The 22,869-nt window shown below is 40.5% G+C and overlaps 2 protein-coding genes across 5 annotated transcripts; both read left to right on the top strand.

Annotated features, from left to right (window-relative positions):
- Positions 1-5,112: 5,112 nt before the first annotated feature.
- rxrga (retinoid x receptor, gamma a) lies at positions 5,113-15,568 on the top strand. 2 transcript variants are annotated; one of them, XM_081700052.1, is made up of 10 exons: positions 5,113-5,258; positions 10,495-10,688; positions 11,555-11,678; positions 12,663-12,827; positions 13,129-13,289; positions 13,533-13,662; positions 14,037-14,169; positions 14,375-14,466; positions 14,664-14,769; positions 15,119-15,568. In XM_081700052.1, the coding sequence occupies exons 1-10, from the start codon at positions 5,231-5,233 to the stop codon at positions 15,264-15,266; spliced, it is 1,281 nt and encodes a 426-aa protein (XP_081556178.1). In that variant the 5' UTR covers positions 5,113-5,230; the 3' UTR covers positions 15,267-15,568. The 2 variants fall into 2 exon arrangements, with proteins under 2 accessions (XP_081556178.1, XP_026883352.1); XM_027027551.3 differs by having other exon boundaries at positions 12,663-12,842.
- Positions 15,569-15,708: 140 nt separating this feature from the next.
- On the top strand, positions 15,709-22,866 carry prg4a (proteoglycan 4a). 3 transcript variants are annotated; one of them, XM_027026902.3, is made up of 13 exons: positions 15,709-16,199; positions 18,469-18,799; positions 19,045-19,161; positions 19,500-19,613; positions 19,709-19,765; positions 20,091-20,192; positions 20,479-20,685; positions 20,988-21,071; positions 21,170-21,309; positions 21,451-21,607; positions 21,836-21,943; positions 22,482-22,625; positions 22,727-22,866. In XM_027026902.3, exons 2-13 carry the CDS (start codon positions 18,724-18,726, stop codon positions 22,840-22,842), a joined length of 1,422 nt encoding a protein of 473 aa, XP_026882703.2. In that variant the 5' UTR covers positions 15,709-16,199; positions 18,469-18,723; the 3' UTR covers positions 22,843-22,866. The 3 variants fall into 3 exon arrangements, with proteins under 3 accessions (XP_026882703.2, XP_081556175.1, XP_081556176.1); XM_081700049.1 differs by lacking the exon at positions 19,709-19,765; XM_081700050.1 differs by lacking the exon at positions 21,836-21,943.
- Positions 22,867-22,869: the final 3 nt, after the last annotated feature.

The raw sequence follows: 22,869 nt of genomic DNA, 5'->3' as shown, positions 1-22,869 counted from the left end.
CTGTTCCTCCCCTTAAGCCTCAGTGCCCTTTCTTCCCCATTTCAAACTCTAGCCCCGTAGCGCATTGCTCCCTGTTCCTGACCCAAAAGTCCCAGCTTCGCTAATCACTCTTACTTACAGCGCTCCCCGTGCACGTCCGAGCAGCCGGCCGCATCTTGGCAAAGCGAGTGTGTTCTTCCTCCAAGAGGTGATGAGAGGCCGCGGCTCGTGAATTCCTAAGGCACAATTGATTTTGCCCTGCTGCTTCCTCTCAAAAGTTCATCCAAGCGCATTCTGCTTCAGTTGTGGCCTAAGCTTCTATTTTAGTGGCCCTAAATATAAGAGTTTCCTGGCATTTGCTTTCTCCTGTATTTGTTTGGGTTTTTTTGCTGATCAATAAGAGTCTTTTAGTGCGTTATTTATATTTCATTGTGTGTGGGTTTTTTTTTTTTTTATCCATTGCAATCTAATGTACTTACAGTATGTTTCTCTCATCTTCATTGTGTCAGAGGGTTTTTTTCTGGTGACTCTGTAGTATGCCATGTTTGCTTAAGCATGTGTATTAAATAACACTTATTCCCAAAAATGTCATGTTTCCGCTACTTTAAAACATTCTGAAACAAGTGCACTTTTCTAAATGAAAGGCGTTGGCTAAACTGTTGAACAGGAACTGCACATTCTGTCAAAATAGCTTTCTTTCACAATCAAACAGAATATCAAATTAAATAGAACATATTTTGTTACCTTGAATTTCCAGCAGTAGAATTATATATCAGTCTTGTTCTAAGTAGATGTCTTCTTTGTTGTTATTACATCTTAGACACTTCCATTGTGTGCCTAGAAAGATGAGGCCTGAATTCCGAATTTTGCATAGTTGTTTTGTTGTAATAGCTGCTGTAAAAAAAAAAAAAAAAAAAAATGCAGATTATATATAGTTTAAAAAATGAAATTCAGGCAAACAAGACATTAAACAAGTTCATAACTGAGCAGCTCAAATATATGAGCTTTTCATTTACATGACTGAGGTAGCATTTGCACCTTTCAGACTGCTCTGCATATGATTTCTTTCCTCTCATGGCAAGTAGTGCATGTGTGTGCTTTGCTAGGAATGCTGTGTTCATGGGCACGCACGTGTGTGCATGCATGCATTCATGTGTATGCGCTGCTAGTTCATCTGTTGATCAGTATGTCATGGATGGCATTGCGCAAGCCACTCTGTCACTGCGCTGGAGGAAGATTTATGATGCACTTCCTGCAGGGTTGAAGTAGCGGGGAGTTCCTCATGAAGTAATGCATGCTGACCTTCTTGGAGGTCAGAGCCAGCTGCTCTGTTTGTGCAAACCGAGCACTGCACTTCTCTTTCACCCTTTGCATGTTGAAGGATGCCATTCAGAGGTAAATGTACCTATATCATATTATACTGAAGTTTTACACATATACTAGAATAACAATGTAAAGTTGTCTTCTAATCTGCCCTACTATTCAAACACATTAATTTTAATTAAATGTAGTCGATTTTAGCAATGTATTCTTATATTTTGGCACAATAACTAAAATGTGAAATAAAAACACTGACAAAAGGCAATTAAGAGAAATAAAAGAAGCATGTATTGTTGGTTAGTTACATGTTCCAGTGAGAACGTTCCATTGATACCGAAGCCTGTTCTTTTACACTGCACACAATGTAGTACATCACATATCTTTTGTGTGCTCTCCATTACTCTGACATGGCTGAAAGGTTGCCTACTGACAATGTGCAGCATGTGTAGACTTTAGACTTTAATGAACAAAGCCCAATGATCTGTGAGAGAGATAATGATCCACTGCTATGTGATGGTATCCATGTGTGTGTGTATGTGTGTGTGTGTGTGTGTGTGTGTGTGTGTGTGTGTGTGTGTGTGTAGAGAGAGACTAATAAAAACTTGAGAGGTCCACTTAATGAGCTCATGATAGATGAGTTTGTTCTGGCATACAACATGCACACACACAGAGTCGCTCTACAAGACAATAGGAGTGGAGTCAGGAAGACTGCATGTTGTGTGATGAACTGGTGGTGGTTCACACACATGTCTTTACTCAGTCACATTTCAGCCCTCACACCACACAACTGAGCCTTCACACAGTAACACGGAGGTCCAAGTAAAGTTGTGGCAAACAAAAAGAGCACTAAAGAAAGCAAACTGCCATTGGATGGATGGATGAAGAGGAGAAACCAGTGTTTTTGTACTGGTGTCTTTGCAGATTTTGCACTGGTATTACTGCAATTGTGTAAAACCACCACTGCAAAGCAATACATAGGGTGCCTGAGAAATTCAGAGTGGAAAATATATGATCAAACATGACATGAAAGACATGGTGTGCATAAAAAACAATTTAGAAAAATCTAGTAATTTTATGTGAGCAAATAAATAATTATATTAGGTAGTTTGTTATTATTATAGATGTACCCATACAAAGATTCAGTTGTGTTAAACCTTCTGCGAGGCTTCGCTGGGGTAAACATGCTAGCCAAAGAAGAGTAGTGGAGCCTGGTGACAGACAGAAGAGATCCCCAGTAATGCTTCCTCGAACAATGTAGTGAAATCACCATAACATGAACCCAATTTAGGGACTTGTTCACACTGTGAGTGAAATTAATATTCATGGTCCATTCATTTTAAAAACACATTGCAGTTTACTTTTAGAATCAAACATGAATTTTTAGACTGATTTAATTAATTACCATGCATTATCACATGAATAATATTCCTAGATACCGCTAAAATAATAATAGATTCCAGGAGGAAATGGTAGTGGGATTATCTATGGTAATACATGAGAAAGAACTGGAGATTGTAATCCAGTATTTTATCAAGTGGAACAGTTTTTGTTCATACACTAATATTTGGGCTGATTTTAGTTTTATTTATGCTTTTGATTTGTTTTTGTTGTTGGTAATGGCGATGTCTGTTTGTTTTTACAAAGGCAAAAAATGGCAGTACATTTTGTGCAAGTAAAAAAAAAAATTGTAGATTTCTTACCCTACAAGTGTGCTGGGCTTTCCTATGTTATGCAACTCCACCATTTCTTCCTGTAAAGATGATACCTAGTGAACCTAATGAATGTTCAGTGGTCCCTGGTTTGGTCCTTGGAATCCTTGGCCTCTTTTATAGAGCATGAGACAGAAGGCAAGACTGGAGCACAGAGTGCATGCTCTATCTTCCGAGTCTAAATCCCTCAAACTTGGGTTCTGATTACAACTTCCAAAATGTACATCTAACAGACAAAGGGCTGATTTTGTGCTGGTAGTTTCACATCCAATAAACAGATATTTAAGAGGCTTTAAAATGTTAGGGCTAAGGGTTATTCTTTCCTTTTCTCTTAAGTGGGTTAATTTTATATGGTGTGAATTTCAGCATATGCTGTACCTCTAAACACATAGCCTCAAATAAATGAAATTAAATAACATGAACTGGATGGTATTATTAAGCTTTTCTGACCCTTTTCCCAAGTTCTCTAGAAGGTTTTTAGTATCGTAGTATATAATAAAAGTGCATGTTTTTGTGTAGTACTTAGCACTGCAGAAAGAACATGTATTTCAGAAAGAACATGTATTTTAGCGTAACTAGAGTAACAGAGCTCAGTCATTAGTACCATAAAGAAACACCATTGTTTGCCTTCTATTTGTGTGTGTGTGTGTGTGTGTGTGTGTGTGTGTGTGTGTGTGTGTGTGTGTGTGTGTGTGTGTGTGTGTGTGTGTGTGTGTGTGTGTATGTCAGCACCCTTGTCATAAAGCTGAGGGATAGCAGGTAATGGTCATTTCTCCTGCATGCGCTGTCTGCTGCAACTCTGCTGGGATAAGGCGAGAGCTACTCTGCTTTTAAGCACTGATGGATGGTTATGGGGCTGGCTCTCCGACACCAGCACCCCTCCACTAGCTATTGTTGTAAACAAATGGCAAGTTTAGACTTTTTTCCCCAAAGCTCCAGGGAAATGTGATAAGAAATCCTTTTAAAAAAGGGATTGCATTCTTTCCTGTTTTCTGTCCTACTGAACCACTGTATTGCTTAAGGAAACATTAAAATGGCCATCCTAACTGTCACAGTATCCATACAGTAGGTAGGCATATGGCACAAGGTAGTGCTCATGCTCTGGGACATGTGGCTTCATTAGAGAAAACGCTGCTTGATAAATTGTCCATTTAAGTCCCTTTTAAGACCATTTAAGATTGCACAAATTTACATTATCTAACAGGCGCCAAATGAGAATAGCCTTATTAGTGTGGAATGGGATGGAAGAGAGCTATTTTCTTGCTTAGCATAGCCCTATGTTCTTTTGTGGGCTGTTTTTACAGGGCCAGGAGTCTACCCGTTGTTCCCATGTGCCAGTAGAGCTTGAGACTTATTCTGTCTCCTCCTTAAACAGGAGTTCAACACTGTGAGTGCTGGTGACATCTGAATAACCTCGTGCGGTAACAGGAGCTCACCCTTGTGTGACCCCACACTCTGAAGGGAAGTCTTGGGGGGATTCCAAGGGGGTATTCGGACCTTTCACCAGCCTTGCAGGGACTGAATGGGCTGGAATTCTGGGAATTTCTTTCTTCTCAGATTCCTGAAAGCCAGTGCTGTGTAGTTCTTCCATTAAACAAAGACATAATCAGAAATTTACTGCAGCCCTGTGACCAATAGGATTCACTGTTTAGGAATAAATATTAATTGTGTACAGGGTCAACACAAACTGTTGTAACTGCTTTTAAGCAATTTTATATTTAATAGTTTGTGCTACTAAATGACTTAGAACATTGCATCTGTATCTTATTTAAACACATATAAAGCCCTAAGAATGCTGGTTGTGCTGTCTCACAATCCAAATGTTTTAACTTTCTTCTAGGCAAAAAAAAAAAAAAAAAAGATGAAAATTTGATTCTCAAGCTTAATGTAGTTTAGATTTAAAAAACAACAATGAATTTATGGTATCAATATCTGTAATCCTAATATACTAAAATTGTTAGTATAATAGCCTGCAATGGATCCTTTAGGAAATATTTTATATAAAGAATATTTATTTGTTTATTTTTTGTTTATAACTTTAAGTAATTTCCCTCTTAGGAATGTCACTGAGAGAATCCACCCCCTAGGCTGCCCCCCTCTAAGTGGACAGCAGCGATTCCTGAGTCAAACCGCGGGCAGCAGAAAGGAGATTCTGCCGCCTTGAACGGCACAACAGGACATTGTGGGGGGAAAACGCACGGCAATTACATTTTAGCGACGAAATGGATGATAATGATTACCTCCACATCGGTAAGTATTTTGTGTGTTTTTGTTTAGAGTCTCGGTTACCTGGCTGACTTATTTTTCTACTGTGTTTTTGGTTATTGTTCTCCATTAACGTAAGTGCAAGTATTTATTTATGTTCTCTCGCTCTCTTTGAATTCTTTCGCACGAGAGCCATAAATCCACTCTAGTTAAATTATCTGTGTAGTTGTGTCATGTGTATTGACTTGTAAGCTGTGGCAATACTGAACTCTGCAGGTGATTCTGTCTCTCAGTCAGGGTCAAGGGTTGGCACTTTTATTGCATTTAAGTAATTTATGGTCTCTCCATCTTGTGTCTTGTTAAATTGTTTGCCTACGGGGTCTTTACTAATGGATTTCATGGTAGAGCCGTATACTTTCGCTTTACTAGGCAGTTGAACTCGGTGACAGTTGCGCATATGTGCTTTCGAGGAAGTTTGGAGGATATTTTTTTCAGATCCAGCAACACGATCTGAGATTAGATTGTGAATTTAAAGGGATTGTCAGAGGCTTTCTGCAGTGTGTACTTATGCATGTAGCTAAACTAGATATCTCTACGACGATTATGGAACCATACAGATTAAAATATCAATTCCATCAGTTTTTGACCACCAAGAAAATGCTGTGGATGCATTATATATTGAACAGGCAAAAGAGTACAGCGAAATCCTGTTACAAAATACCAGAGACAGCAAATGTGTTAAAAATACACGTATTTAACTTTTTCGGAATTAAACTTCACATTTAAAAGATATTCAGTCCTCTTTGTAAAGCTGAAATGCAGGATGTATGTTTTTTCCTTTGGTGTCAACAGGAAAGATGAACGTCCACGTTAGTGTATTTAACACGGATACCGGGACCACGGTGTAGTCACTAGATAAAAATGTCACTGTGCCAGTAAGCTGCAAGCCTTACTCCGTGCACAATTAGAGCAAAGTCCATTATGTCTCAGTTAATAACAACACGCCATGCCCTCACAGAGTGTGCAAGGCAGGGATCTCGGCACCCGTCCGTCTTTGACCCAGCCCTGGGGGCTTACCTCCAGTGTTGAAAGACATCTGCAGATGTTAACCAGTCCTATACCTACATGGCAGTTAGCCCAACACTTGATGTGAAAGCAAATCTTGCCATGAAGCATACTCAAAGCCAGGTCTCAGAGGTTTATGTGTAAAACAGGACAAGGTGCAGCAAAGTTTAGCCTTTTCCCTGATTTAACATAGTAGAGTCAACCTGTCAGCTAATTTCTAAGCCTTCTGTGAGCTGGAGTTACAGCCTTGGCTGGACGAGATGAAAATATCATTTTTCTACATGTTTTAAGTTAAAGTGCTAATTACATTTACAGTTTTATTTCAGTTTTGTTGCTGTCGTTTTGTTTTGTTTCATATAAATCTTTTATTGCACACTGCATTTTTCCAATCTTATCAAAACTATACCATCAAGCATATTTTAAAACTAAACAGTGTTTGGTAAAGAGTGTTGGTACATCCTCATTTACTTTTGTGCAATAGGTGTAGGCCAGGAAATACACTTATAGTGAACTAATTCTCATTTTGCCCTTAACTTCATCATCTCATTTCATTTCCCTTCTCACAAAACCGGCACAGTCAGTCAAGGCAAGCAGTAGTCACAGAGAAATTGAAATTGCCTAATAATTACTCAACATGTACACGTAGCATGGAATAGTTGCTTAAATGTGTTGCATACAAGATGTAGTGAAACAATGACAGTAACAGTAACAGTGATGACTTATTCTTAATCAGACACTATTTCCTGGGCATGTCAGTATGTCATGGTGTAACCTATCTGCCAGCCTCTAATGACGTGAATGGTTTTCTGCAGATAAGCAAGTTGGGCACCTCTGCTTTACCCGCATCTCAAGTTTCCTTTTCAGTGACATACTACTTGTCATGGTGCGTAACATCATCCCAGGGGTCATGCCATGGTACATTCATTAACACTTGCCATTTCTCATTTCTTCTTCCCTGAAACCATTTGCTCTACCTAATTAGGGCACTGATGTGCATTATCATGTCCATTTGAAGCATGCAATAGGCATGATGAAAGTGTGCTTTCGCATGCCAGTGACAGCCATGAGACCTCCTGACATCACATAACATCTCTGTCCTCTGGAACAGAGTGTGCTCAGACGCCCACAGCACCATTAGAATTACTAGATTGGCAGCATCCTAATCACTGCATTAGGAAAGTCCAGTGATGTTTTAGCCTGCTGGTGTCCTGTTTATCAAAATCAAGTGACACACCATTGAACATCACTATCGGGCATTTGTATTCAGTTTTTCAGCCATAACTGCACTGGGTCAACTAGCATAGTGAAAACTCTCTTTATGTATTGAAAAACATGGTTTAGTGAAAAACATTGCTAACAGTGAAAGCAAACAGCATTATGCAAAATTATGTTATGCAAAATAACATAATTTCAGTTGGTATCTGTTAGCATTATGCCTATGACATCATGGTAATTGGGAGTACTAGCTTCATTCACTGATTGCAGTAGAATTCTCCTGAGGACACATGTTAAACTAACACATTATGCAGCACATTAGACAAAGATTTTCCTAAAACTGACAAACTAGTCTATAGTCCAGTGTTATAGCAGAGAGCTGAGCTCACATTACAGCAGTCACTTCAGAGGAGCAGATAGAAGGCCAGTGTTGTGTCTTTTGTGTCAAGAGGCTATTCTCTGTTGCTTATGGACAGGATTGGAAGTTGAAGTGGAGACATTGAGTTCTGCCCCCCATTGTCAAAGACTGTCCTAATGTGTCCTCCTTACCCAGTTACAACACTGGTCTTGTATATGTGTGTGTGTGTGTGTGTGTGTGTGTTCAAGGATGTGAAGGAATGTACTTTACAGTAGTGCTACTTTGTAGACTTGAGTTTAGATTAATTGAGCTGAGTTGAGTTTAGATTAGTTGAGTTAAAATACAATGTTGTTATTGATCCTGTATAAAGTAGTTGTAATATCCACTTACTAAACTGTATATTGTAAATGTAACAAGTGAATATTAGTGACATCCATTAATTATATGTTCCACATTATGGGCATTAACACCAGTGTAACCGTATCAAGCTTTTAGAAATCAAATCACTGGAAATAAGGCACAGCTTGTTTTTGTCTACTGATTTTCTGCACAGGTTTCCTCAATTTCAGAAGTGGATGAACAAAATCTCAAGACTCAACTTACCATCATTTAATAAGGCTTTTGTGATGGATGAATTTAACCTGGTGTTCTGTGTCGTTTAACTTGCACCTATATCACCTATATACACATGAATATACAGTTTGTGTACACTATGTATCATAGTACATAATATCTAATCTCCCCCCCTACCCCCATAGATCTGTCATTATTGTTGAAACCAGTACACTGCACCTGGTCCCAAAGTGCAGATTTTCTCAGAAACGTTTTTCAGTTTGACTTTTTAGATGTCCATCAACCTAATGATGAGCTTTAGGTGCCAGTGTCCTCATTTTTTAATTTACCTTAATGCATCAGTATCTTTTTCAGTCTGTCTATTCAATCATAAAAAATAACAACATGAATGACTGAAGCTGTATGTTCAATTCTGTAAATGTGAGGTAAAACTCAGCGAAAGAGTAGAGAAAACAGACTAGTATGCGTTTTATCAGCAGACCTGTTTGAGAGCAGTGAGAGGAGCTCACCTCCAGATGTAACCTTTGCCCCATGCCCCCAGTTTAGGAGTATAGGTCAACTGCGGGACCCCATAACTATCAGCAGAGACTAGTTAAAGTTGTATTGGAAGGGGTTCTTTGGCTATTGTAATGTGAAAAGCTTTCTGTTCTAAAAGTGTGAAGACAGTAAACAGAATATAGAATAATTTATGCACCTTTTTTGCTGGATTTTTTCAGCTTAGATAACTTCAGAAGCTCTAATGGCAGGAAGATATTTATATTACAGTATAGCCAAAACAAGTTAACTCATCGGCCTCAAAATTTACGTGACCACACATATTCCTCACACAGACTAGGATGAGCTATACTCAATACTGATGATATATATCATAGAGTGAGAGAGAGAGACACGGGATTGATACTCTATATACTGTATATAGTACATTTACACTTCACAAAATGTATTCATTTATTTTACTAAGTGAAAATATGCTGAAGTGCAACATTGTGCTTTCTTATTGTTGGAATGTTCTATTGTTAGAGTGCTATTTTAGTACAAACACTTTGTGCTTCCACTGCTTCTAAATTGAGCTCCTGTTTTTTTTATTGCAAATATGTGGTAGTGTAAATGTTTGTTTTTTTTAGTAGATGAAATTCTCACACACACACACACGCACAAAAAAAAAGAAAGAAAGAAAGAAATGGTGCCAAACAGGAAATCCTGTATTGTTCTGCTCTGGCATTAGAACGCACAGCCTTCTAGTAGGGTAATGGTAGAGAAGGCCATGCAACTGTGATAGCATGTTTGTACTGTAGGAGCTATGGGTATGCTGGGTCTGAGTGAGAAGTGTGTTTGTGTATGCTCCAGTTGAGGCCCTGTTCTGTACCTGCTGTAACATCATCATCATCATCATCATCATCATCATCCTCACTCTGAATTTTCGAACAAAGATTGCGACATACTGAGTGTTGTTTGAAAGCCTGAGACATGCAGGAACATAAAGAGCTCTGTGCTGCAGCAGTTCCTCAGGTTTTAAAGTTGGCAGTGTGTGCATGTGTTTGCTTGTATAAAGGTGAGATAAGGGGGGGCTCCTTCCTGCTGGAGGACCCGTGCTGTGATTAGCCCACATGCTGGCACTCTGTGAAATGTGAGCCCAGCTGTGGTCATTTGTATGCCCCTAGCAAACTTGCACATGCACACACGGCTCGCACATGCCAGTACATCTCAGTTTCTTCAGGAAGATGCCTGTTTGGAGTCTGTCAGATAAGGAGCTCCCACAGGTCACAGCTGTAGGTTTTCAGAAATCTGCAAAGATCACTAAAGATAATAACAGTCATTGTGTTTCTGATTTCATCCAAATTAGTTATGATCAAATGTGGCATGCGGGTGCAGAGTCATACTGACCACCTCTTTGGTTTCTTACTGGGTGCAACTTGCAGACAGCATCCCCCATTGACCCTATCTCTGTGTCCTGACTGGATGCAGCTTGTAGCCAGTAACTCCACAGACCTCTCTTTCTGAGCACTGATTGGACACAGTGTACGAACAACAACCCCCATTGACCCTTCTTTCTCTGCATTCTGATTCTAGGCTCCTCAGTGCTGGTCAACCACAGTCACCAGAGGCCCCTGGCCTCCCAGCCCCCGATTGCCTCCATGGTGACCCACCTGCACCCATCTGTTATCAGCAGCCTAGGACCGCCCTACACTATCATCACATCTTCATCACTGAGCTCATCGGCCTCCTCCATGACCAGTACACCCAGTGTGGGCTACAGTCCTCAGGTGCCCCCCCCTTCCCGCACACACATAAAACAAGCTGTTGTGTAGGGGATCATAGAAGATAATGTATAAAACAATATCAGATGTACACTAACTGGTCACTTCATTAGATTCACATATTCTGTAGCTGTACCTATAGGCTACCAATCTTTTTTTTTTTCAGATCTGTGTGCTCAGATGTTTGAACTAATTATAACTTGTTTTATTCTTGGCACAGGATGTACTGTGCTTCCAATTAACTGCTTCACAAACAACCTGTTTTGAAAACATGGTAGTTCTGAATGTTTTATGTATGTACATGCAGTAAAATGCATAAACATCGATTTAAGCAGAATTCATAATTGTTTGCATAAAGAGTATTTACAAGTATCCACAAAACACCTGTCATTTGGTCAGAACCAGTTCAATTAATAAAGAATGAAGCAATTTGTGCAAGGTCCAGGACTCAGGTATACTCAGAATTTGACTTCAGCTAACCACAGAGTACGACTGTGGTGCCAGCAGTGCTGAATTACATTTTACAAGTGACGTTAAAATGTATATTAGTGTATTTGGTAGCTACAGATTAAGAGTAGGTGTATCCATATTAGTTTACAGTTCGTTATTCCATACTGGACTTTTTTTTTTTTTTTTTTTTTTGAATTGATCGATTATTGCCATCTAGTGGATTAAGGCAGGATTACACAAAACACTTGCTTTTCACATTTTCTAAGATTGCGTGAAATCATCTTATCATGTGGTCACTCTTACGAGCGCTTATTAAATAGCTGATGTGTAGAAAAAAAATCACAGCACTAGTGGAACGTTTCCCTTTGAAACGTTGTGCTGATACCCCTAAATAATGCCTAATTCTTTCCCTTCCTCAACAGATGAGCCATCTAAGCAGTTCCGAGGATGTGAAGAACAGTAACAGCAGTTTTAGAAGCTATCAGTGCATCAGTCCAGGCTCCCTGTCCAAACACATCTGTGCCATCTGTGGAGATCGCTCCTCAGGTAATCTCTGCATAACACCATGAGCAGCATGGTGGCTTGGTGGTTAGCATGTTTGTCTCTCAGCACTAAGCTCTTGGGTCTGAGTCTCTATCTGGGTGGAGTTTCCATGTTCTCCCTGTGTCTGTGTGGGTTTCCTCTGGGGTCTCTGGTTTCCTCTCACAGTCCAAAAATATGGAGGTTATGTTAGATTGGATACTATAAATTGTCCTGTATGAATGTGACCAGTGTGTGTAGGTATCTCTGTGTGTGTGAGAATGTGTGCATGTATGTCCAGTGATGGTTGGTGCTCTGTCCTGGTCTTAGCCTCCTCCCCTTCCTGTTCAGTTGCCCAGGGGGATATGGTTTCTGACTGAGAGTACGCTTTGCACATTCTGTTAAGAGTATGCTTTGTGCATTTCATTGTTGTGTGAGTGATTGTAAAAGCTGATATATGTCTGTGAAGTGACCTTGATTTTGAGAAAGGTGCTTTATAAATGTAACTAATAATAATAAAGTTAGCATGTCATCTAATTCAACCTGCCCTAAATGAACATTGAAGTCAGGGTAGTACATAAATGTTTAGGAAGACTCGACAGATATACATGGCGTATGCTTCTTTCTTTAGAGAATTCAACTCTATTATCAACCAGTATAGGCAGGTATAGAGTATACCAGACAGTATAGTTTGTGATATTAGCCATAGGTTATGACCACAACTGCTGAACATTTTGGGGGTGATGGATCACTCTCAGTCCAATACAATTGTATCAGCTCAACACCAACAACGTCACAATAATTGACAGTGTTAATACTGTACAAAGAATGGGCTGCCATTCGAATGCCATGCCGTGTAACTAGCTGCAGTGTGTAATTGTACACCTAAATTCACCTATAAGTATACCTAATAAGTCGCTAGTGAGTGTAAGTTCAAAATGGGTCTTCCCAGTGAAGTAACTAGGGAGTGCAGGATCTTAATAATGTGATTTATCCTCATGTAATGTCCAGGAAAGCACTATGGGGTGTACAGTTGTGAAGGCTGCAAGGGCTTCTTCAAGAGAACAGTCCGGAAGGACCTGACGTACATGTGCCGGGACAGCAAGGAGTGTCTAATAGACAAGCGTCAGAGGAACCGCTGCCAGTACTGTCGCTACCAGAAGTGCCTGGCCATGGGTATGAAGAGGGAGGGTGAGTGAAAGGGCTCAGACAGACTTGACAGAATAAACTTGACAGGGTTATTTTTGCCTTTATGTGACTAAAATTCATTTATTGTTGAAATGGTTAGAATTACCAATTGTACAGTACAGTAACCAGTGTACAGTATACCCAGCCCACAAATACATTTTGAAAGTTAACAGTTGGTTGAAAAGGTGTTAGTAAATGAGGCCAATGAATACATTAGTTTGCCTCTTCAGGCATGTAAGTATGGTGAACGTAATTTCACACAGTTCTAATCGTCTGTCGGTGTGTGTAGCTGTGCAGGAAGAGAGGCAACGAGGACGAGACAAGAGTGATAGTGAAGTTGACTCCAGCAGCAGTTTAAACGAGGACATGCCGGTCGAGAAGATTCTAGATGCCGAATTAGCCGTGGAGCCGAAAACAGAGGCATACATACACTCTAATGCGGGCAACTCAGTAAGTGACCGTTCCACATCTTTTAATAAGCAACATCTCTAAATCTCTTCTTACTATCACAGCCAACTGTCAGTTTCACTTGTCTATGTAGTGACATTTTCTTTGCTGGTTTTACCATGCCACTGACGTATTTTACCATATTTAGTCTCTACACCAGCCATGTAGCCAGATATTACAGATAGTCCAGATAGCTTTGTCCTTTGGCTCTTATTTCACACATGGTCATCTGTCTGTGTCGCACAGACCAATGACCCCGTGACCAACATCTGCCAGGCAGCTGATAAGCAGCTCTTCACTCTGGTGGAGTGGGCCAAGCGCGTCCCCCACTTCTCTCAGTTATCCCTGGACGACCAGGTCATCCTCCTTCGTGCAGGTCAGTAAGGCTTCAGCACACAGATCATATGATTACAACTGATCTGTTTACTATACAGCAATCCATTTAGTTGAGAGTACAGCTGGACATCACTGCAGTGTGCTTATGTGCATGGGCTAGTATGACTGAAAAATCTCAAAAATGTGTACCAGCATAACAGAGTATACAAGAATAGTAAGGATAGCAACAGGTGGAGAAAAGGTGATTTCTGAAATCTTTACAGTAAGAGTTTTTTGTTAAAGATCTATTTAGATTTAGAGTTATTTGTCTAAAGTAGCACATGAATCATTGCACATCCTTATGATAGCAATACTTAGTATGTGTGTGTGTGTGTGTGTGTGTGTGTGTGTGTGTGTGTGTGTGTTTGTACCTAGGCTGGAATGAACTCCTCATCGCCTCCTTCTCTCATCGCTCGGTAACAGTGAGGGATGGCATTGTGCTCGCCACTGGCCTGCATGTGCACCGCAGCAGTGCCCACAGCGCAGGGGTGGGCTCGATCTTCGACAGGTCCGAACCCACCCACCATCCCACTCCCTCCCCCTCGCTTAACATAAACCACGTCATACCCACCAGCCCCTCAGATCACCATATTTCCTTCAGATTCTGATCTATGATCAGACACTTAATTGCAGGCAAAGGGTGGTTGGTTGAATGTATCTACTGTCTGATTTTTCTGGTGTCTGAGTTCGTCTGATTCCTGACTGCACTTCAGGGTGCTCTCTGAGCTGGTGTCTAAGATGAAGGACATGCACATGGACAAGACTGAGCTAGGCTGCCTTAGAGCCATCGTGCTCTTCAACCCAGGTACATTTTAGCTCTCAGTTGTATCCAGACACTCTCTACAGACTGATTTCCACTATATACCTGTTACTGTTCACTGTTAATTCACTATTCACTGAAATTTTTCATTTTGTTATGCTGAATTAAGCTGAATTCCAGACCCATCATGTGTCACAGAAGAAATAGATGTTTTTTGTGTTGTTTCTGAATGTAACCCATAGATGCTAAAGGGCTGTCAAGTCCATCTGAGGTGGAGGCACTGAGGGAAAAGGTGTATGCCTCACTGGAGTCCTATACCAAGTACAAATACCCAGAGCAGCCAGGCAGGTGAGGGCCAGGCATGAGTCCTGTAACACTGCTTCTGAACACTTGCCTTCAACAGCCTCTTGATTATACAGTTATAGTCTAGTCATCGTGAAATACGAGCGTTTACCCATTTAAATTATTGGGTTGTTTTTTTTTCAAACTGCAAAATAGATGAGAGAATGTCTGAAGCTTTATGCGTAAAGTGCAACCAGCGTGTCAAATGGCTGAACGCAGCGACTGAACTTTTTCAAACTTTGAGTGATCCTGTTTCCTGTGTTTTACTTGTTTGACTTTTACTGACTACAGCCTTGGCTCTGTTACACAAGTTCATGGGGTGCTTTGGCTGTTTTTTGTGAACCGTTTGCTGCAGGTTTGCCAAGCTTCTGCTGCGGCTTCCCGCTCTGCGCTCCATAGGCCTGAAGTGCCTGGAGCATCTCTTCTTCTTCAAGCTCATTGGAGACACGCCCATAGACACCTTTCTGATGGAGATGCTCGAAGTGCCTCACCAAATCACATGACACCATTGGTGTCCCTGTAAATACTCACCCCAAATACCCTCCTTTGCACAAATCCACCCCAGAGTAACAGAGATTCTTGTTCTTGCTTTTTTTTTACTTCAGTGTAAAATATGGTTTGTAATGGCATTTTGAGAGTAAGATTCAAAGTATTGTAAACTTTGATTTTGTAAATAGATTTGTATCAATTATGATACCAATGACATAACGCAGTATGTTCAATGGAAACCTGTACTAAACTATACTAAAAGTCACTGCCATGTATTTTATAATGCTCCATTAAAATAAAGTTGTTCTAAATGCCATTATGTGGTTTGTAGTTCTTAAGACACTTGTTAGTTGTAAGCATGTGAAGTCTAGAGAATTATTACTGTGTTTGTACATTCACCCAATATTTTCCCAATAATATGATTCAACGTGTTATTTTCCTTAAAAGCAGCGATTTATTTTAATCTCAAACACTATTAATGTTCCATAAAACTAAGAGTTTCTGTTTGGGCTAGTCAATAACACAAAAACAAAGCCTCCCACAGCCCCTAAAATCTTTCAGTAAATGAACAAGTTTGAAAGAGGCTGCAACAGTTTTCCTGTACTGTAAGACCATAGATTGTATATAGTCTTTGTAAAACAGAACTTTTGCAAATAGGAATATGTGAATTTTTGTGTTAGTCCTGTGTCTTGTTTCTTATTTAGTATTTTGACGACGCATCGGGCCGCAATCGGTGGAAAAGAAGAGGTCTGAGCCGTCCTCAAGCTGCAGCGCCCGCTCCAAACCAAAGCAGCGCCTGCAGACAAAGAGCTCAGCGACCAAACCGCTTATGTGCCAAAGCTGAGCGCAGACTGACACAAACAAAAGCCGCACGCCTACGCTCACTGAGAGAGTAGGATGGCGATAGACCATATAAGATAGACCCACCAGCTCTCTTTACACTTCAGGTTCGTTACGTTTTCCCCCGCACTTCTAAATAACCACATATTTAGGGAACTTCTTTGTGTCTATGTGACTGCGTTCCGACGAACGGTTCCATTACAGGTGAATTGAACCGTGCACAGTAGCCTGCATATTGCCTGTATAAATAAATGGCGTGTAATGAAATAATTCTAGTAAAAGGATACTTAAGTATTTTTATATTATTCTGTGTTTACTTCAGTCAAGTGAATGAGATTTTGCTCGGCTCATACTTGAATAAAACATTTTCGAGAGCTTTACACTCTTGGGAAATGTATCTTGAGTTCTGCTATAGTATTGATACACTTTTAATTGACGATTTCAATCTTTTTTCATCTGTTGTAGGGTAAGCAATACGATTTTGTAAACTTCAAAAAAAGAACAACAAAATACTGGCACAGACCAAGCTGATGAACACGTGTCTGGTCTGAAGCTGTATCCTCAGTAGCATTCAGCCAATTGGCGAAAGTCGTGGTCAGAACAGGCGTAATAAATGCTCAGTACAGTGTGTTCCTAGGTGTGGCAGGCTACATTTTCACCAGAAAGACATTACCTCAGTAGAAACGAATTCCCACAAAGCGGATGTCTTCCCTCTCGCTTACGTTTGTTCTTTAAATGCTGCCGTTTTACTGCATCAGTAAAATGTACAGTAAAAAAAAGTAGTTTGCTGGACCACACTTAGGAAAATGGCATGCAGTTCTGTTGGTTGTAATTATTTACAATCTTCATTTTATGTAATTACAGTGACTCACTTCTACTGATATTATTTTTCTCTTAATAAATGCAACTATCGGTTGATTGAGCTGGTTCTTATTCTAAACATAACCTATGAATTAATATTATTTCGAAGTTGTAGTTGAAAATGCATTTTTTTTTAAATAAACTGCTACAACAGTGACTAACTAAATCAAGGGAGCTTTAAGGTCCTTTATCAGTATGTTATTAACTGATCCTTTAGCATCTCTATAACTGTTTTATAACTGACACTTTAAAATTACAATATGTGTTTTTCAGAACGTGTCACTGCATCTGTTACACTAGACAACATACAGTATTATGACCAATAATCTCATTCTATGAGTAAATGACAAAGCACCTTTGTAAGTCACTTTGGATAAGAGCGTCTGCTAAATGCCATAAATGTAAATCTTCTGATTTCGGTAGCTAATCAGTAGGCCTATAGCTAAGGCTTTGAGTGGTTCACCATTGAACATATCTTAGTCAGAGGCTAGGCTTACTCTATGATTTATCTCGCAGCAAATTATAGGCACAAAACTGAATATTGCAACAAACCTGTCTCCCTGTCAGCGAGGCAAGCTGAATAGCTTTACATGACTGTTGTAACCTTTTAACTTTCAGTCATATCATTGCATATTAATAGCAGTTAGTGGGAGATCAAAAACAAAAACTCAGATTTGAGTTTGATTCCAGTGCTGCAAAAGATCTTAATTGGATTCTTCTTGTACAAACATTAGCATTTCATTGAATGGTGTAACCTTAGAACTTGTAATATAATTGGATCTGTCTGAGTTACTCTGACATGAGTGGGCTGACAAAACCATGTCTTGGGCCTATGGGTCTAGAGTAAACCCCAGATGTAATTATTCTCTCAGTGGGCAGAGGAAGGTCACATAGCAAAGGAGTGGCAAAGGAACAACATGCATAAAATACAAACCAGGGCTGTTATTCATATCTGAGGCTGGTGATTAAAAATCCTGTCTCTGCTCAGTGAAGTGGCCACACTGTAATATGAGTGTTCAGCAACAAAATAATTGCATCAGGTCAGACTGATCTTTAAAGGATGTGAGCGTGCGCTTATCAAATAGGGCTCATTGACTGTGATGTCATCAGACTCCATGCAGACAGATGCACTTATAATGCTTGGATATTGCTTTCACTAACTGGAGTGTGTGTGTTTGAACTGATTTAGTCTCTTCATTTCAACCAAACAACCCTGGAATGACAGAAAAACAGGAAAAAAAACCTCTAGGTCTATGGGGAAGGGAGTACTTTTTTTTTTCGCAAACTGTATGTTTCACCTCCAGAAATGAAAAGGTCTGACCTCGGCTGAGGGCTAGGCAGTTTTTAGCCATAATAATAAACTGCTTAATGAAAACCCACCATAAAGACAGTAACACAATACTAAACAAATAGGCCATGTGTGCATATGTGTGAGACAGTGTAGGAGGCCAGCCTTTGTCTCATTCTGGTTTAATTGGGCCACGGTGGTTAATTACACAACGTTCTGGTCCACAGGAGAAATCCAGCTGCTCTGTCTAATATAAAGGCAAGCAGCCGTGAAACAAACCAAAGGTGAGTTTAGCAAAGGTCTGCCTGTAGGTAAGGTGTCCTCAACATGTCATGATTACATATAATTGTCTTCTGTCCTTGTAATGTACTGATGTATTTAACTTCAACTGTATATGTTTGACAATATATTCACTATATTTTTCAGACTTGCCTGTTCAGATCGTTCTGTATTGAGAACTGGTTGGGACTCAAAGTGTTACGATGGCATGTCCTTCTGTGATTGCCTCTCTGCTGCTGGTGGTTTGCATCCTCCTGCCTCTTACCTGCGTTGCTCAAGGTCAGTTATGTGGTTTGCTCAGGAGTTGTCATTGCTTATTAGGATGGATAAATTACATCAATTTTAGTGGTAGTAAAATGTTTTTGATAATTTTATTTGTACTAAGGTAATCGGATATAGAGGTGTGATCGATTATTATGAACTTAATTTTAACACTGTCGTAGCCAGAACTAAGAGTATGAGAGTTTGAGAGTTCCTCTAGAACAAGATGCATGTCTATTCAGCGCGTTTGTGACGCTGTGCAGGTAGCTGCAAGGGGCGCTGTGGAGAGCCTTTCTCCCGCGGGCAGCCCTGCAACTGCGACGCCAACTGCCTCACCTACAAGGAATGCTGCAAGGATTATGAGGACATCTGCACTATTCGTAAGCCTGTTCAATTATCATTTCATCTAGTAACGTTCTCTCTCTCACCAGTGGTACAGTGCTTAAAGCTCATTCACTCATACGTGCATTCTACATCTGGACTGCTCCTGAGACTCTGAGCTAATTCTAAATATGAGTGTTGAAATCCTGCACTGACTCAGCTGATCAAGGATATCTATTAAATCAGAGCAGGGATGGATGAGCCAAAAATGCTGTGTGCGTAGGGATGCTGTTGGGAAAGTGGGAATATCGCGACTGGCATGATTAGGTACGCTTTTAACCACACTTGGAGGCTGGCGGAAGGTTAAATTAAAGTGGTGTCTGTTGTCGATTGCCAGGACACTCTTGCAGGGGTCGATGTAGGGAAACCTTCCGGAGAGGGAGGGAGTGTGATTGTGATCCGGACTGCACCCTCTTCAACAACTGCTGCCTTGACTACCTCGGACACTGCGGTACGACATTTCATTTTTCTCTGTGTACAGGATCATCAGCCCGGCTCAACTTCATTTTCCACTCGCAGTTAACATGCAGTATTAACGCTTTTTAGATTTGGATCAGATCTCAGCAGCGGCCAGAAGCGCTCAAAACAACCTCAAGCCGACAGGTGCAGTATAAATTGAATCTGCCTACTTCATCCTAAACCTAAATAATCCGGTGCGACAGTCTAGAGTGACCAAGGTTTTCAATCAGCTGGGACAGAAATGTGACGTGTATGGCAAAGGGTGAAAGCGAAAATAAGATTTGCTCTTCTCAAAAATGATGCAGAACTGGAATGTCAGTGCAGAGTGAACATCCTTCATGTTTTAACTTCTCTTCATTAACCATGGCAATGATCACAAAAATACATCACAAAAAAATACATTTGTTAATAAAACTCAACATTCAAGTGACAGAAAGTAAATGGAAGGCATTTTCTCTGCTGTTTTCAGAATATGTTGAAGATCTAGCAGACCCTGTTGTGAGTACCATCTCTCCTGATGCTGGCCTCTACTCTCCTCTACTGCCTGCCAACCCTGGATCTAGCACACCAGGTAAAGTTCCAGAAGATTCATGAAATGCTCCAAACAGAGCCCTGCACATTATATAACACTTGGAAAAAAAAAAAAAAAAAAAAGCCAAAAAAAAAACCCCACTTGTATCAAGCATGCCTTACAGCTAGACAAATATGTTAGCAGTATAGTAGATAAGCTTTTTTCAGCAAGAAGTGGAGTCTTGATTTCAAAATATGGAGACCATCAAAGGAAAGGTCTCACTGGTTTCAAACGTTCTAGTCCAAGCTCTTAAAAAGTATATTTATTTTATTTTCTTCCCATCCAGGGGCTGATACCAACTCCCCCATATCAGCAGCAGGGCCACCCCACACTGGAGACGCTTCTTCTGGGAAAACCATCTCCATTCCCTTAAAGGTTTCCCTCTCCTTCAGCGAGCATACAGGTGAAGCCCCTGCATCTGGAACTGGAAGACCCAGCACACTGGCAGACATAACTCAGGCCCTGGAAGCCGGTGGCCCAGCAGGACTACCTGGTAAGGATCACACTTTGACTTGTAGATCCACAGCTATAATTATCAATAGTACAAGCAAGAATATTCATCGTGCTCATTTCAAGTTCAATTTCACAGAGTATACATTTCAGATTGAACTAAACTCGTGATGCCCAATGAATTTAATAGTTTTTTACTATAGTGAAAATTGCATAGTTTCCACTGGTGACTTAGGCAGTGCCAAAATTCAACAGAATACTTAATAATAATAGTTAACATTTTGTAGTATTATAGCCACTCTCCATGTATGAATCAATAATTCTATAACCTTTCTCTATTAAAAGAGAGTTCCAACCCTGACCTGTGCAATGGTCTTCCCATCGATGGTGTCACCTCCCTGTTTAATGGCTCCATCATTGTGTTTCGAGGTAAACTCTTAATCTCTGTTCAGTTTATTTCTTGAAGCAATTCAAGGTCAATACTGCCGTGACTGGTTTGCCATCAGATTAAATTTCCTCCTCCACAGGTCATTTCTTCTGGCTGCTGAACCCCCAGACCAGAGTGGCTGGTCCTGCGCGTAATATCACAGACGAGCTCGGTGTGCCCTCCCCCATTGACACAGTCTTCACCCGTTGCAACTGCCAGGCCAAGACCTACATCATCAAGGTTTATCAGATTTTTTAGCTTCTAATCAGTTTAAAAACATTTGAAGGTGGCCTTCAAAATGTCTGGCCTTGTTGCTTTTTTACTTTTTCTTTCTTCACTTTTGGCATTAACCTTCTGACCACTTCTTCACCTTCTCCACAGAATGACAAATACTGGAGTTTTGAGAACGGTGTAATGGAGCCTGGCTACCCTCGGTCTCTGTCTAATGACTTTGGAGGGCTCTCTGGAGAAATCTCCGCAGCTCTGCCTGTGCCTTCCAGCAGGAAGAGACCCGAGGTTATCTACTTCTTCAAGAAAGGTGACTGATAGGTCATATTCATTAAAGATCTATACACCTCTATCACCAGGTAATTACATGTGCCTGTATGTAAAACTAGTGCTTATCCATAGTTGATCAGCGATAATGTCCGAGAAAAATAATTACTATTCAGCACTTGTATTCAAAAAGAGGATCTACTCCAAAATTTTGAAATTTTGTGAGTAATGAGAAGCAAAGTGTTATAATAAGCAGAAATCCTTTCCCCAGGCAGTACAGTGCAAAAATTATCCTACCCTGCTCGAAGTAGCCCAAGGTGTAGCGGAAAGACATCCAGGAATTCCATCTACACCAGGAGTCACCAGGCTAGCTCTGAAGGTGGGCTATGGATGACTTGTTTGTACACCCTTCAACTTTAGCAATAATAATAATAATAATAATAATAATAATAATAATAATAATAACAACAACAACAACTACACAAGATTTATATAGTGCTTTTCAATAACAAAGATGCTCACAGGTACACAGTTGCAGGCTGTGGCTACACAAAATTTATCTGCTGTTCTTTACCCTGTTCAGCAATGGTCTGTTCTAACCACAGGACCACTGCTAATCAGATATTACTTGTGTATGCCCCCTATCAGTGTAGCTATGACACCGCAATGATTGTTTCAAAGTGGTCTGAATATCACAGCACTGCTGGACCAAGACTGGTCTACTACAGAAAAAAATAAAATAAAATCTCCAGTTGTATGGCTGCACGGTGTTTCATGTTTGTAGCAAAATGGGGTATGAATGTAGATTGTCTACCAGCAACGTTTAAGAGCCTTTCATTGTCATGAAGCCGTTTATACTCATTATAACCAACATTAGTGGGTCACAGTACATCTGCTGTGAAACTCCTTCGCTTTAGGTGCTTCACCATCTAAAATCCTTCTGTCTGGAGAAATCAGCATTAACCTGAACTGGAAGGGATTCCCCACCCCAGTGACCTCTGCCCTGTCCATACCCAACCCTAGGAAGCCCGATGGGTTCGAATACTTCATCATCTCCTGGCGTAAGTCTAATCCACCTATGACAATTGGGAGATCTGAGAATAATTGAGAGGTATTGTGGGGTGGAAAGATCCGAATACAATATCATCAACTTGTTTTACAGCCAAACTCTTCAGCATCAAGATCAGTGGCGAGAACCCATCTCTGGTGTCTCCCACGAAACTGTCTGGCCAGCAAATCGATGTCAGAGGCTGGCTCAACTGCCCCCAGCAGCCCTGATCCAAGAACACAAGCACCCGCTACCCA

Source organism: Electrophorus electricus, chromosome 17 (assembly GCF_041902795.1).
Source record: "Electrophorus electricus isolate QZ-2024a chromosome 17, ASM4190279v1, whole genome shotgun sequence".
NCBI lineage: Eukaryota > Metazoa > Chordata > Actinopteri > Gymnotiformes > Gymnotidae > Electrophorus > Electrophorus electricus.
Note: the sequence above shows the minus strand (reverse complement) of the source record. Positions and strands in the feature narration are given on the sequence as shown.